The sequence below is a fragment of the Tyto alba genome, unplaced genomic scaffold (genome assembly GCF_018691265.1).
Source record: "Tyto alba isolate M040663 unplaced genomic scaffold, T.alba_DEE_v4.0 Super-Scaffold_14, whole genome shotgun sequence".
Lineage (NCBI taxonomy): Eukaryota > Metazoa > Chordata > Aves > Strigiformes > Tytonidae > Tyto > Tyto alba.
Genome location: NW_024881276.1, coordinates 54506248 through 54522758, shown reverse-complemented (window position 1 = coordinate 54522758; position 16511 = coordinate 54506248). Strand labels below are relative to the sequence as shown.

At 53.2% G+C, this 16511-nt stretch overlaps 1 protein-coding gene across 3 annotated transcripts in view; it reads left to right on the top strand.

Annotated features, from left to right (window-relative positions):
- The window catches only part of LOC104363821 (limbic system associated membrane protein), a 1022402-nt gene extending 1006186 nt beyond the window's left edge, over positions 1-16216 (top strand). For all 3 annotated transcript variants that reach the window (XM_042788682.1, XM_033005145.2, XM_033005144.2), the window contains one exon: positions 11733-16216. In XM_042788682.1, coding sequence (XP_042644616.1) covers positions 11733-11830 — 98 coding nt within the window. In that variant the 3' untranslated portion in view covers positions 11831-16216. The remainder of the gene's footprint in view (positions 1-11732) is intronic.
- Positions 16217-16511: the final 295 nt, after the last annotated feature.

The following is a 16511-nucleotide window of genomic DNA, read 5'->3' as shown; positions in this document are numbered from 1 at the left end:
GAAACACGCAACTGCACTGCAGAGATTAGAAACAAACCCACAGAAGAGCAACTGCAGTGGAAAATCAGTTGTCCGGTAGGGACACTGATAGTGTCAGCAGTGTAGCATGGACAGATTACCCTGCAGAGCTGAGCTCAGGCAGGCTATAGCCCTCCCGAGGCACATATCCTCAGCCCAGAGTATACTCATAGCCTGATACCATCTGTATGTTAGATGAGTTTCTGAAGCCATCAGCTGAACCTTCCTCCTTAGAGACGAAGGCAACTTATACCCACTGCACAGCAGGTGTAGCTAAACCCTTGCTCTCTCGCTCTCCGTAATTCCCATGTTGAGCTGCCAGCCGGGCTGACTGGGACCAAAGTGTGGATGGAGGGCAGCAAAGAGGAGGATGAAGAACAGCTACTGTTGTCTCGATTTAATCCTTAGGCGCACACACGAGAATTCCTCCCACCCCTGAGAGAAAATGACCAAGGAGTAATTCCCACCTTCGTCTTCCCCCTCCCCCTTCCATTTCCAGTGTAAACCACTCAAGAATTTGCCTAACAAATTGGCCCACCCTCTGGTTATTGTCCCAAGTGAACAGTCTCTCCATTCACTAACCCATGACGGTAAGTCGGTTTGGGAAGCGGCAGGTTTATCTTCCCGGCTCAGGCGCTGCACCGGGCCCGCTTGTGAACCGGTTGCCATTCAGTGTTTGCTCTGCTGTTGATAAAGCACATTACACATGGCTGGGCTTGCATGATTAATACAGCTGTCTGAGCACTCTCTCTAAAAACAAAAACAACCGGGAAAAGGGAGGTGTGGGATTTGGGAGGGAGGGGGTGCACAGGGAAGAAGCCAACCATTCCAAAGAAACCAAGCTTGCAGAAAAAGCAGAGTGCTGCTGGCAGGCTTTCCCTCCCGTGGTCTCTCAGCAGAGCTCCCCTGCAAAAGGGAGAGGCCTATTGGCAAGGCCAGCAGAGGAGAAATGCGCACGGCCCTTCCCCACCATCCCTGCGTGTCCCTCCGCAATCTGGGGAGTGAGTGCATGGACAGGAGCAGGGGGGTGAGGCCGTGGAGGAGGATGTGCTATAACCAGCCTAGTTTCAGTGAGGTCTGGCCAGGCAGCCCCTACAGTCGGTGTTGCAGATGTGCGTGCTCACCGATGGGCGCGTACACTCCTCAGCCAGGTCACCTCAGGCACCGTACGCGCACACCCCGTGCTCGGAGGCCCGTCCCACAGTCACTGAGCAATTTCCAGGCACCCTAGAACATCTAAAGGATGAACCGAAGTGGCTGCAGACACCTTTTTCATTGCCCCAACTCATCCAGCTGAAGGCCAGCTCAGCTGCCTGTGTAAGCTGCATGAATGTTCCCTTTTTAATTACTGAGCTGGGAATGGCCTGTGGGAAGCCACTACGGCTTTCTGCTCCAGCTTTCCCCGTGCCTGGGCCAGGCATTAAAGCCATGCTTGCACTGTTGGGGCATTAAGGTGACCAGGAGACTCACTCTGGAATTGCACGCACATACACACAATCGTACCTGGTTGAGAACTACAGGTGACACAAAGTAATATTTACGTAGCCCGCGCACTGGAGAGACATACACTACTCTGTGGGCGCAGCTTGATTCCAGTGAAATCTCTAATTTGCTGCAACGCTGAGAGAAGCAAGCAGGCTTGTTTGTAATGTTCCAGTGATACAAGTCCTATGCTTTTCATTGTTCATGAGCAGCCCTTGATGAAGGCTGGCTGAAAGCCTCCTCCTAGCTTGTTCCACTCCTGGGCAAGGAGGGATGGGGACAGGGGTTGGTTTCTGCCAAGTTCACTGCAAGGGAGTCCCCAGAGAAGAGTGGTGGCCCTAGGAGGACCTCAGGGACAAGGTGGGGGGGAGAGGGGAGCACTGTGTTACAGGTACTAGAGGAGAAGGATAGGAAGGGCAGAGGCAGCAATACGACTGGATTTCAATACCAGAGCAACCTCAAGCATGCTGCTCACGCTCCACCCCGAATTAGTTCTCCTCCTGCACCAGTCTCCTTTCCAGTCACCCCTCAGTGCGTCCCTCCCTCTTCATTTCTTCTCACAGCCACTCAAATTTCTTGTGCCAAATATCTTGCAAAGCTTGTGGAAAACCATTGCAGGGATGAAGTGGGTAAACAGACAGACATAAAGCTGATGAAAATATTAATTTTTCAAGAGGTTCCAGAGCCTCTGATTAGCAAACTTGCTTCCTAGGGCTGTATGTGCTCTGGGTGAGGGGGGGCTGTGCTCTTTGCTCCCTCCTGAGACACCAGACTGTGTGTTGCTGTCACCTGTGGGCTGCTGTGCCGTACACATATGCTTGAGAGGTGAGCAGGGGAGGGATTGCTGTATCCTGGGAATGTGAAAAGCAGAAAAAGCTTAGATCTTCCCTGTGATCGACCCTGAAAAAGCCTGTGCTATGTATTTTCTGGATGTTTTGCTTGTAGGATGAGTCTTCAGTGAAGGATTTGAAGACAAATCAGGTTTAAGTTGTATTAGTAGTTTGCCAAGTGTTTGTTTTGGGTTTGGTTTTGTTGGTTTTGTTTTGTTTTGTTTTGTTTTGTTTTGTTTTGTTTTGTTTTGTTTTGTTTTGTTTTGTTTTGTTTTGTTTTGTTTTGTTTTGTTTTGTTTCGTTTTGTTTCGTTTTGTTTTGGTTTTTTTAAAAATCTTCTCCAGCTGCTAGGGGAATGGAAAGGCTGGGAGAACTGTTTTTCAGCTGTAAGAAAACATTGGAACTTTTTGATATCTACAGAAGAGACTTGGTGATGAAAGATCTGTGTAACCGTGAATCATAGGTGGTCTTCTAGCCACCAGCAGCCTCACTGGTCTGGATAACAGTTCAATTCTAGACTAGGAGTACTGTAAACCAGCTCCAGGATAAATGCCATAAGCATCCGGCTCTTGAGCACCATGACCTTCTCAGACACAGAAATACAATTTCAGTGATATTCTTTAGACCTCAGGGAAGGAAGGGTGCGCTGCATTACAGAATGAATCTTCATTAAGACAAGAGGTATGATAGATGAGTACCTCTTATACCATGAATGAGCTCCAAAACATGGGGAAGAACTGTTCATTGCTAAAAAAGCATGAGCAAATTCTGAAATACATTAAACCAAGTGCTAAGATTGATAGACACCAGAGATATTTCCTTAATCTTGCTGGAGGGCACCCTCCCTAGTTTACACAGTGGTACTTCCACCTCTAGAAAAGCCAGCCTATTGCCACTTCAGTCACAGTCAAGTTTTAATTACAGGAGCTGAACTGGTAGTGAGAATGGGGTACAAGCAGGTAATGAATAAAATAGTTTCAACATTAAGAACAGGGAGTGAAAAATCTTGTCTTCTTCTCAAAAGGGAGGGGAGGACACAGGAAAGTAGTAACAAAAAAGCCCCAAATGAACCCTAGTAAGTAGAAGCTGCTAATCCCTAAAGCCTCAGAGTAGAGTGCAAAGCCCTGGAAGAAAGAAATTAATAACTTTCCAAGTATGACCTTGAAAATGGAATTAACAGTATTCCTCCCTTTTAAGCCTTCATGATAATAAAGATTTCATCTTCTGAAGCCCTGGCAAGAGAGTCAACAGACTAGAAAAATTACTTCCTGCAGAGGAGCTGGCAAGTGCAAAACCTAAGACCCCTCCAGGACCCAGAGAGTGAGATGACAGAGAGACACCTGTATGGTGTACATCTCCTTTCCCTTGCACTTTTTCAAGTTTTTTTTTAATTCCTCCATCATTTTTGGTCCTACTCTTTGCTCAGGAAGCAGGACTCCAGCCTTCACTGCAGGTAGAGTCAGCCTGTCAACAGACAGGAGCCCAGAGCCGTTCAGGGAAGAGAGCACTTGGAAAAACAGCAGGCCAGCCTTAAGTGGTTTGTCATCACTCCTTCCTCCCCATCACAGACAAGTCCTCCTAGCCTGTTCCCATGCCTCCTCCTGGCCTCACCTCCATTTAGAAACTCATGGGGGCTGATTGTCCTCTTACACCAGGTTTTACCTTGAGTTCTTCAAACAGGATCCCAAGGGCAGATTCCCCAAAGCAAGTAAGGAGCCTGTAGCTCTGTGATGCCCTTGGAAACTTCTCTGTGGGCTGTCCTCCATCAGCACTGCAGATACGTCAAGCCCTGGAGTCCTGCTATTATGAGAAAAACTGGCACGTGCTGCCTCTTTTCCTATCTCCACTTTGGTTTACTCAGATGATGAGACCCAGTAGAATATTCTAGACTAGGCAATGTAGGTGTGAAACATGGAGATGGGTGGTTGGTTTTTTTAACCCTCTGGGTGTGGACCAGGAATGCATCTGCTTTCTGCTTGCATCTCAGATGACCCTTTTTAAAGGTCTGTGTTGGGAATCTTGAAAGTTATGGGTTCCATTTCTGCTGGCGGTGATCATGGTGCCCACAACACGTGGAGGCACGCCTCTGTGCTACCAAGCAGACTGGTGGCTTCGCTTACAAGTCTGGCCTCGTTTGCCTGTTCAGCAAGGGTTACACGGCATGGCACAGCCTCGAGCCCCCTTCTTATGGTCCCTTCAGAGGTGCTATCTCAGGCGTGCTATCTCAGGGGTACTATTCGTGTCAAAAAAGGGATCTGGAGGGAGTGAGGTGATGGAAGAGGGAGTATCTGTGTGGAGGAAGTAGAATGGGCTAGAAACTTTACCACCACCCCCTGCAGCTGCTGCTTCTTGCTATCTTAGTGGACTGATGTCTTGCTTTTGATGGGGGTGACCAACCAGCAGATCAGACCTGCCTTCTCCCCCTTTCCCCCCCAAGCAGTTTTATCAAGGATAATGCCGCGTAGTGGTTGCGGAGACAGGCAGACCGATGGGGATCTGCTTCTGTGCCACAGAAATATGGCCATACAGGGCTGCCCCGGGCAAAAGTGGCTCCGAGCACGCAAGGCTGGCACCCTTTCCTTAGCACGGTCCCGCGGGGGCTCTGCTGTGCAGGTCCCCAGGGTTTCCCGCCGGCGTGGGGGGTGCCACTGCCAGCCAGGGCTATTGCCCGCCCCGAGGCTGGCCCGGGCTTGGGAGGCGGGCCGGGGGAGCGCCCAGAATTTCGGGTTTTCTTGGCCTTCGGCTGCCACCTCGCGGGGAAGAGGCGATTTGGCGTCCGCGGCGGCTCCCGGGCCCGGCCCGGCCCCCTCAGCCCGGAGCCGCCGGCTCCCGCCGCGGGCCTGTGGCCTGGCGAGGCGGGAGGGAGCCGCCGCCATCGCCCCGGCCCCGCTGCCGGGCGGCGGGGGGACCAGCGGAGCCTGCCGGGCGTGTGTGGGGGGGTGTGGGTGTGTGTGTGTGGGGGGGTTGTGTGTGTGTGTGGGGGTTGTGTGTGGGGAGGGTGACAAGCAGGGACTGCGCGCAGGGCACCGGGAGGGCGAGTGTTGTACGCCCGAGTGCCACGGAGCTCGCAGCACCCCGGTCGCATGCTTGCTCGTGCCCTCCCTCCTACTTGGGTGTTGGCATTTGAGCTTCACCTGGTGCCCCATCCGTGCTGAAACAGCTCTGTGGGGATCCCCACTTTTTCCAGGCTGCTACTCCTTTGCCTTTGCGCTCCTGGTATTAACTCCCTCTTCCCATGAACGCCATCGTTCTCCTGTACCTGCTTCTCTCCCACCATCCCTGCTTCCCCACACCTGATCTGGGTTTAATGGCCTCTCTTGGTCTCCCCTTCCCCCAGGACCAGTTCTCGTTACCTGTCCAACCTGCATGCTCTTACCAGCTCCTACATCTCCCCATCCTCACCCTGTCTGGCATCTCCTCCTCTCGCCACCCGCAGTGTCCTGTGCCGAGCGTGCCCATATTGCCGTGTCGATTGAAGACCTTCCCTGGTATCCTTTCCTGTGCTGTAGCCCTGCACTTGTACAAGTGTAAGGCTCATCATACCGCCTCAGTCCATGTTACTTCCTTCTTATATCCCTCATCACAGCGACCTTGTGCTGTGCCTCTGACCTCATACCGTCTTCCATATTTATCACCTCCTCGTGCAGCCCCCCAGCCCCGGATGGGCACTGCAGGCTTTGAGGGGCCAACACCACCCATCAAGCAGGACCCGTACAGGGATTCCGAGCAGCCTTCTGACCTTGGCCACGGCTGCCAAGACTGGTGTTGCAGTGCCTTGTAGCACTATATATTCAAGGCTTGAAGGCAGGGAGAAAAAGGGCCCTTTTATTCATGCCACAAAAGTCAAGCCTCGGAAGTCTGCTCCCCTCTCGGTGATTTCTGCAGCTAGCCTTGTCTCTGTGCCATGGAGGATGCACCGCTGGAGTCTCGGGTGCTCAGGCCTTGGGGAGCATCATACCAAGTCCTCCCACAGCTAAACTGTGCTTCCTTCAGCCGCCTGGGTAGCATCCACCGAGGGCTCAGTAATACCAGTGCTTCAGGTTTGGTGGGGAGACTTGCAGCTCAGCGATTCAGGATTCGAGCATTCGGTGGCCACCGACCTCTTGACACTGGGTAGCTTCTTTCTTAACAGTTTCCTTGGCAGACAGCTCGTCTCTCATTCCTAGGGAGACCTGAACACACCCCAGCGAATTCTTCCCACGCTGAGCAGTTTCCTTACCCTGGCTCTCCTGTAGTCAGCAGAGGAGTCTGCAGAGCAAGGAGTGACTGAGACAGTTTTAATCTAGACAGTTCAGGTAGCAATTAGTAATGGGCAGTGTGCCAGGCTTCCCGTTAATGCCAAGGCCCTAAAGTCACAGGAGAACATAACACCCACACTTAATACACGGCCATAATATCACAGCTGGCAGCCGACTGCCAGCGTGCTCCTTAAAAGTTGAGGGAGGTTGTGGATATGAAAGTCTTCAGGCAGTCCAGAAGTGACTGAACAAGTTTGTGGAAGAGAAAAATGAATCTGTCGAGGAGTGCAGCTTCTGCTGGCTCAGGATAACTCTGAAGCACCTGAGCAGGCCAATATGATGCCATGCTGGCCACAAGCTCCCGGCTGACCCCCACCCAGCACCTGCAGAGGGGACAGGACTGAAGGTTAGGCAGGACCCTTGGACTGACCCAGTAGAGCTGGTCTTTTCTTGTGGTTTGCTCCTCTTGGACTCAGGCTAGTTTTGAGGAAGAAAGCAGCTCTTGGCTTTGCAATCTTGCTGTGGTTTCCTGTGACCGTAAGCAGCACTCCGCTTTTCCCCTCTCCCTCCACCGTCTCACCCAAGCCCCACCACCCTTCTTGCCATGTCTTTTCCTACACCCTGTACAGGAGTGGGAGCAGTTCATGAGCCATGACACACACACACAAAAAACCAAAACAAAACAAAGCACTACAGCTACACCATGCAAACTCACATACATACCCATGTCCTCTATAGTGAGACCTGGGCTAGCCTAGCTTGCAGCCCTCCGGGAAGGAGCAAGTGTAGCAAGGCCAGCTGTGCTGTGCCAGTTGTGGGGGGGGGCTAAAATCTGTGAGGCGCCAAACCACTGACCCACCAAGGTGATCACAGGAAAGTCATTCAAGATGTGTGAATTCTTTGGGGGACCCCCTCCCCAAGGGCATTGAAGGCAGAGAGTTTTGTGTAGCTATTTACCTTTTTCTGAAGACCAAATTGCTGCACCGTTGCAAGGCTCCGAGCCAAACATCAGAGCAGAAAAATATGTTCAGACGCACAGCCATTGGTTGGGGGTTTTTTTGCGATTAAAGCAAATATTTTTTTCTTCCTCAAGCCTTGTGCTTAGACAAAGCAAAAATATTTTGGCTGTTGCTCTTCCACTTAAGAAAAATAAAATCAGCCCAAGGCAAACACCCAGCATGGGATCGTTCCACCTACCCTGTTGATGCTTGTAAAGTGCTACGCAAACAGGGCCTTGTAGTGGGAAAGGTGAGGCACCCGTAGTGGTCGTGGGTGCTGCTGGCTCTGCGTGTGAGGCTGGGAAAGCTCTCGCAGCACCACGCACCGGGGAGCAGGCAGCAATCCTCCCGCCCCGTGCTGCATGCATGGCGGGGAGGCACCCGGTTGAAATTGTTAAAGTCCCACGCTGAAGGGCCTCACCGCCCCTTCCACACTCCCCCCCACGGAAAAGCGTGGGGAAGCGCTCCCAGAAGTGTTGGGGAAAGACCCCTGGAACCTCTCTGTGCGAGGCCGGTGCTGTTACACGCAGGTGGGCAGGAGCAGCGAGGCCACGGTGGCACGGCTCTGGTTTTCCCCACAGTTAAATTGAAGGACATAGGGTTACCCCGCTTTGGGGAGAAGGGTGGGGTGGGGGCTGCGCGTGGTCCCCTTCAGCCCTCAGTGAGCTCTAAATCTCGGCCGAGGCGGCCCCGCGCCCTGACACCCAATGCGGGCCCCCCAGGCTTGAATGCGTGGCGGGGACGAACCCTCGGGAATTCGGGGCCAAACCGCGGCGGGGAAGCTCAGCCGGGGAGATGAGCCTGGGGAGCGCATCCCCACGGCACGGGCGCGAGCCCGCGGACGCGAGTGGCGGGGGGGGGGGGGGGGAGGGAGGAGGCGGCGCGGCCGCCAGGGGGCGGTGGAGGCCGCGGCGCCGCGCGCGTGACGGACGCGGGTCGCGGCGTCGGGTGGGGGTGTGGGGGGGGGGGGGCTGTTTTATTTCCTTCTAACGCTCGCACTCCCGTTTTTTTTTCACCCTCAGCGATTAGCCCGCCCCCCCCCCCCCCCCGCCGAAGCCGAAATTCTCAAGGTTTTCAAGTTTTTACCGTGAGACTGAACTATAACCCACCCTCCCCCACGGGCACCCACGGGTTCGGGTGGGCAGGTCTGCACGCGGAGGGGCCACGCGCCCCGTTTTTCAGCCGTGGGGGCCTGGGCTTGTCGGGCATCCCCCCCCCCCCGCCCCTCAGCTCAGGCGCAGAAGCTGAGGCAGAGCAGAAGCCGGCGTGGGCCTCTCCCAAGTCCTTCGTCACGCCAGGCCTCCCTTACCGCTGCCGAAGCGTTACCACACCACACCGTGCCACACCATACTAGCCCGTGCCACACCGCGCCTCTGTCCCCCCCACCAAGCACCGAGACCCCCCGATCCACGCACTGACACGCATCGCGGCGGCAGCAGCAGCACCCTGCGTGCCTCCACGGGCACCTGCGCCTCCGCTCCGGCTGCCTGGGCGCTGACGTGCGGAAAACAGACTCCATAATCTGATAGATTGTAAAGTAGGTATGTTTATTCAGCGCTGGGCACACAGGGGATAACTCCTCCTATTGTGCGCCCTGATATGGCACCGTTACCTTAGATTTATAGAGCAAATGATTACATATTCATAATATTTCGCAATACGCCTATACATATGCATTACCTATCCCTGCTTCGTATTATAATTAGCATTTCCATAATCTCCTCCCAATTGAGTCTGCGCAGTGTCTTCTGGTGGTGGTCGTGGGGGTCTTTGGGGATGAAGTCAAGCTCCTCTTCCTCCTGTCCGCTCTGTGACCCCAGGCTTCGCGCAGACTCAGTCTCTTACTGGCTGTTGTCCAAACCGTAGGTCTAGTCCCAACCGGCTTTGTACTGATAAAGCCTAAAGACTCCATGCCTCAGCTCATCATGTTTTACAAACTATCTACTCATTAAGCAGAACTGTTATCTCAACTATTTCCCTTGTCATCCCCTTCTTGCTATTCCCATATTAACCCTTACATCCCCTGTTCCTATCTAGGCCCTGTATCAGGCGCCCTGGAAAAGTGGCGGGGGGGTGCGTGTGGGTGGGTGTGTGGGTGTGGTGGGATGGTTGCCGCGCACGTGTGTGCTAGACAAAGGGTGCTTTAGCCCAGCAGGAAAAATGTGATGGCTGAAAACTTCTCGTGGGCGACACACACACCCTGCCCGGTGTGTTGTTGGATCATTCGCTGGGCTGGAGGAGCCGCGTCTTGGCACCTCTTCGCCGCCAATATGGGGTGCAAACGGTCCCAAGCAACCTCCCCCTCAGTTATTAGACCGTGAAAGAGGCTTTCTTTGAAACGTAGGGCAGGTGAGCGTAGCAGCCGGACTTAAACTTGTTCCTCACTCAGTTCGGAGCGGGAAATAAATTCCCGTTACCCAAACAAGGAGTGAAAAACGGCTGTGGTGGGCTTTGTGTGACAAGTCACAAAAGATGAGCCGGGAGTAACTGAAAAAAGAAGCCACAGATGGCATAGGAATTTTCCACACAGTTCAGCACATACTTAATAATGAAAAAAAAAATAGAATTGGGGCACAAACAGCTGATCTAGTAAGTGACAGGCTACATTAGGAAGAAATCACACAAATGAAAGTGCTACAGGCTTGCAGGGGCTCTGGGGACATCCTGGTGGATTTGCTGCCTTTTAGTCACCAGCTAGAGTTTAACAGCGACTGTGCTGCCGAGCGTGCCTGTGGCACCTGCCCTCCACCCAGCAGAGAGGGGCTTTTCTCCTCATAAACTGCAGGTTGTGAGAGGGAGCGGTTGCATTTCGGTCCTGTGGGGCTCTTCCGGACAGGGGCCTTTTGTTTGGGTTTTTTTGGCTCTGCCCTGCCATTAGAAATAGCTCTTCATGGTAGTAAGCGTGTGTTCTTTCTTCCGCAGCGGGATCAGTCGCAACATAGAGACTCATCTCCCATCTCCGCACTTGATCATCTTCCCGCGCTCCTTCTGTGTAAAACGCTGCACATACATATGTATTTATGTATCTGTATGTGTGCACGTACATGTACATAGGCATGCGTGCGTACACATACATGTACCTCTACATATATGTGTACATGTACACACATGCGTACATATACACGTACATATATGCATACAGCATGTACATACACGTGATGAACATGATTTTACAGATCCATAGCCATGTGCATCTCCCTGCCCCATCATACAGAAAAGGCTGCCAAGGCTCGGTACTGCAGGGCGAATTTAAAAGAGCACCGCTGCTGGCCTTTAAAGGCATCCAGAAGAGGGAACCCATAAATGAGAGGATGAATGAGAAGATGTCAGGAGTGTTAGCACTTAATATTCCTGGAGCGAGGCTGTATTATTTGTTGCTGCGGCAGCGTGCTCCTCCCTGCCCCCTCCGCCAGACCCCCCGTGCCTGCGCGCACACACACGCACGCACCTTCGTTTCCCACCCTTCTGAAAAACCAACCTCCCCGGCACACCCCGGACCCTCGCCCCCCATAGGTGTCGTGCCACAGTGCCATAAACACAGCAGCGAAGCCTTCCTCCACCCCGATTAGGGAGTAAATAATTGCGGAGCGGCCCCTGGGCGGGGAGGCATCTTCTGGTTGGGCCCTTATGTTATTGATCGGACCGCCGTGATGAATCAGCCAGGCCCTACAGACAGGCCCTGGCCACCGCGCGGAATTACAACGAGCCCTGGCATCCCAGGGCCAGTGCTGGGAAGGTGGCGGAGCTGGGCGACGAGGGGGCTGGTGGCCGGGGAGCCGGGGGCAAGGGGTAGCCGGGATGCGCCGTGCCAAGGCGTGAGCCGTGCTCCCGCGCCAGCAGCTCCCCGCCGGAGGCACAGCGAGGGGACGGGATGGGGTCGGCAGCCGGGGCTGAGCCTTCACGCTTGCTCCGGGCCCCGTTTCTCCAGTTTGGGTATTGGCTGGGGAGAGCTGCGTGCCGTCGGAGCGCTGGGCAGGAGGGGAGGATGCTGAGGGGCTGGCGGGCAGGAGCCGGTGGTTGGGCTGGACGGGGGCTCTGCTAAGCGGGACGGCGGCTGCGCCCTGCAGCCCCCCGGGAGCAAAGCGCCGTGGTCCTGCGTTACCACCCCGTCTCGCCCAGCCGTGTGTAATCTTGTCCTCTTTTCTCTCCCTTCTTGCACCCTGCAGGACCCGGCACAGGGAGAGTAGACAACGGCTCCATGAGCTTGGCCGTCCCACTGTGGCTGCTGGCAGCGTCCCTGCTCTGCCTACTCAGCAAATGTTAATACAGATCAGAATTTAAAATAATAATAATAATAATAATAAATAATAATAATAATAATAATAATTAAAAAAAACCCAACCAACACGACAACAACAACACACAAAACAAAAACGCGTTATACAGGAGACAGAGCGAAGAGAGGGGAGAGAGAAAAAAGAGAGGGGAGAGAGAAAGAGAGAGGGAGAGAGAGGACTGTTTCTTTCACAACTTTTGTGTGTTCAGGAGCGAAGAGGGGGGAAAGGAAAAATTACAGCAAAGAAGACTCAGCAACATTTAATCTGAAACCTGACAAGCCGTCTGTCAAGTCACCAACCGTCTAGGAGGCAACACAAAGCGAGGGAGAGAATGGGGCACCAGCAAGGATCGTGTCGCCGGAGGATGCTGCAATGTAAACAATCCAACAAAACCTGCAAAGCCAATCGAACTGAAGATCCCTTTTCTTTTCTCTCCTCCTTCCTCTTTTCCATACTCCCTCACCTTCCTTCCTTCCTCCTCTTTCTTTCTTTTGCAGAAAGAGGTCTTTGCTTCGGTGTCCGTAGCCACTTAACTTTTTGGATGCCCTGGGTCATTTTTGTGAGCCAATGCTCAGCCAGTTCATACTTTTGAAAGCAAAAACAAAACAAAACAAACAAACAAAAAAAAAAAGGCAAAATAGCGCCACAAACCAGAGCAAGTCACCTGAAGCTCTCTGCACACTGGTGTCCTGTGAAGAACCCCTTCCTCTCTTCACTTCACCCTGCGCCCCTGTGCACCCAGCCCTTGCTGAACACCTTCTTTCTTGTCCCCTCCGCCATACATCATTCTGGCTGGCCTGAACTAAAGCAGTGTTAACTCTATTTCTTTTTTTTTTTTCTTTTTTAAAATCCTCTTCCTCTCCCCCCCCTCAGTTCAACCCGGTGTCTTTCTACTGTGTATGCCTGTGTGCGTGCGTGCATGCATGTATGTGTGGCCCTCACTCCGTCTTCTCTCTTTTTCTCTTGCTCTCTCTAAGCATGCAAAAGGAACAGTCCATGTGTACATATGCCCATCCCGTTGTAGATAACGTCCTGCCTTGTAAGTGTGAGACAAGATGCTGAGAGATCACTCAGGCAGAGAAGAGGGGTGAGGAGAGAGGGGCAGCTGCAGCACAGGTTCCCATGGTGTCCCCTCTCTGGCGTTCCTCACTGGCTTTTTGACTCCTGGCCACCCTCCTTGCAGGAGTCAGTCTGCACCCTTGTTTAGCCTTTTTTTTCTCTCCCACCTGCAACCTGTCTGGCCCTCGGCCTTCAAGTACCAGCACAGCAGCCCCTGCTACGCATGAGTGCTTGCACACGCGCGTGGGGGTGTGCACACGTGCACGTTTGCCCAAATCAGCAGAAGAAACCCGGACTGGCCTGCAGCGCTGCGGAGCGCAGAGTGCGGCCGCCCGTTCCTCTTGGGGAGGTGGGATGTGAGTGATGAGACCTTGGACATCACCGAGCAGCCATTCCTGTAGGTATAGTGCATGCGTAGGAACGATGCCTCGACGTGAAAACCGCAGTCTGGTCATTCCTAACCATTTTGGTAGTCATGCAGAAATAGAACCGATACCCTTTTTTGTTGTTGTTCTTACTGTCCTCCCTGTTATAAAAGGAAACGTATGCCATGGAAGGGTGAGTGTGAGAGTGTGTGTGTGTGTGTGTGTGTGTGCGTGTGCACGTATGTATATTGTACACCACTGCTACTGCAAAGCTCACTTTGCAAATTCCACATTTGAAACAAATTGATTCAGAAAATGTCCAGGACCAGGGAATGTAAGAAGAAAAACAAATGTCAAGTCCAAGATCCTGGGCTTATAAAGAAGGAGCTGAAAGAGGCGCAGCAAAGAAGTAGGCAGCACAATTCCCCTTAGCTCTTCTCTTGTCTCATCTGAAGGGTGCTGGTCTTGCTGGAGAGGGCTACCACTTGCCATCAACCCTCCCATGGCAGAATCACATGCAGAGGTGGCAACAGGAGATGCTCCAGTGGCTCCTAAGCGAGGAGAAGGAGAGGGGGAGGACAGGCTGTGAGAAACAAGGTTAAGAAAATGCCGGGTGGTGGCTGGAAATTGCCACAGCGGCAACGGGTCTGCTGCAGGAGCCAGAGTGAGCAGGGGGAGAGGGGAAGCCGACAGTCCTATGCTCCGGTGGCTGCAGTGCATGTGTGCGGGCAGGGGCAGTGGGGACACGCCTGTGTTTCCTGGCCAGTCACAAGCCCTAGCATCCACAGCAGCAGAGATGATAAAACGCAGGGTTTATCAGGTAGCCACTTGTTTTTCAGGGCGGGGAAGGATGTACAGGGAGGAACTTGGGTTAGCCCACACCACTCGAGTGACCATCCCACGGCAGTACAGTGTTTTACAGGTGCTGGGCACCACTGAGCTCTCACGCAGCAGCAAGCTTGCGTTTCTGGCTTTGCCCTGTGAACTGGCGCAGCAGCAGCACGCTTGGCAGCCATGCTCGCACACTCTTGAGGGCAAGGGGGGAATTGGGGCGTGCGGGAGGGGATACCCCCCCACCCCCCTCTTGGTGGTCCCCTGCCAGGAAGGCAAAGTGGGAATTGGTGTCTGTGAGCCAGTCCCCAGCTTTGCCTGGCCGGGACACGCTCTGCCAAGGCGTGTGGCTGCTGCTCAGCGCGGTGCTTTCGGCTTGCACGGCGGTAATGCCGGCAACCTGCCCGCTCTGCTCTCTGCTGAGCTCAGCTCTTCCGGGCAGCAGCGGGCAGGCAGGTAATCAGGCAGCCAAGAATGAGTGAGGAAATACTAAAGGGAGACACGAGAGGCTGAAGTTTGGGTGATGGCAGACTTGCTATAGATCTGCTGGAGGTTTGCATGGGGGTAAATTAGGCTCCCCCCGCTCCTCCAGGCCCCAAAGCCATGCAGGGGTGTCTTTGTGCCTTGGCGCAAGAGGGGAGAGCTGGGCAACTGGTGTGTGAAATTTGCACAAGGCATCCAGGACAGCTCCCTGCTTCTGAGATAGGGTGGTCCTTGGTGGGACTTGTGCATCTCCTTTGGAAACTGGCATGCCCAGGAAAAAAGTGCCCTGTATCCTTCAGGGCATTCAGACACCCCAGTCCTCATGCCTATCTCTCGGGAGGGTCGTGTCATTCAACGTCTTAATAACAACTCCAGATTTCCTGCTGCAACAGGGCTCCTCATCCCCCTGGTACAGCCGTGAGCTGAGACTGCTCCCAGAAGCCGGGGCTGGGAGCTGCACCCTCTCCAGTACGCTGGCACGAGGGAAGACACGGCATCGCTGGCATTTCTCGTGCTCGGGGCTGTACCTACGCCTGGGTTTATTGTCACAGGCTTGTTGCGTGAAGGTGGGCAGCCTGCAGTGACACGCTGTCACAAGTTGTTCCCAAGGGCTGGGTCAAGCCCACCGTTTTCTTTAGGTTGAGGCTTCTCTTTGATGTCAACCTGGTTGCTGTTGTAAGGTCAGTCCCATGTGTTGTCTTCTGCCCGTGTTTTTGTCTCTGTAGGGTCACTCCTAGGCACTGGGTTCACACACACTCAAGCCCTATGGTGTGGTGGTGGTCACAAGTCCCGGCACCTCGTTGTCTTACATCTTTTTTTGGTTTGAAGGATTTTTGAAGGGATTTTTTTTTTTTTTTAGATGTCAAGGCACAGAGGCTTATGGTTAAAGCAAAATATATAACTAAAACCAGGACACCTGTTTGTTTTTTTTTTTAAGCCATCTGCCTATTAGCTAGAGGAAACAGCCACAACCCTGGTGCTGGGATCTGGTCTTGCCTACAGGACCTGGGCAGATCCATGCCTCTGTCGCGTGGCTGCGAGAGAGGGTTAAAGCCAGTTATTTGGAGACCTGGCTGAGAAAAGCCACAAATCCCAAGTATGCCTGTTACCCGCAGCAGTGCTGGGAGCCCCACTCCTAGCAGCGGCTGTTCGTAGCAGGGCTGGGGGAGTCATGGGTGGGCTGGAGCTTGATTTACTCTGAGAAGCGAATCCCGCGAGCTGCCGTGTGCGCCACGGGATGCTGTGAACATCCCCACTGTTCCTCCTGAACTCGAGCAGGGATCGCAGAAAGCAGCTGTCGAGAGGAGAGCCCAGACGAACATGGGAAACGCAGGCAAGGTCAAATGCTTTTCCCCATTCTCTTTCTCCCCTCTGCCCTTTGACAGAGATGTTGCAAAGGGGTTGTTCATGTCTCAAGCCCTTTTCTCTGAAGCTGTTTCTCCTCCTCACCTCTACTCCATGTTCATGTTGCTATCTTCCCCATCCCCTAACGAAAAGCTGCGCTCTTGCTTCCTGCTGCCTCTCAGCTGGTTGGGGACTGGGGGAGACGGGGAGTTTGGAATGGGACACCAGTTCTTTGAGCTTGTTAGTGTAATTGTGTTTGATTGATGGCGATTTAACATTTAGTGTTATAAAGAGAAATGAACAAAATGGAAAAAAAAAAAAAGAAAAAAAAAAAGAAAAAAATTGTATTTCTTCTACTGGTTTGTAAATATTACAAGAGTTACTTGAGATGTCTGGTAATGTCCAAGCAGAGGAACAAAGACTTAGATTTAATATATGGCCCCATACTTGCTAGCAGATTTCTAACCCTTTTCAGATGACCGAGAGGAGGGATGAAGGCAAGTCTTTCTGAAAGGAACTGGACAGGGGAAATGCAGCCACCCCGAGCCACATGAACTCCATGCATGACTATATCATGTTGCTTGGA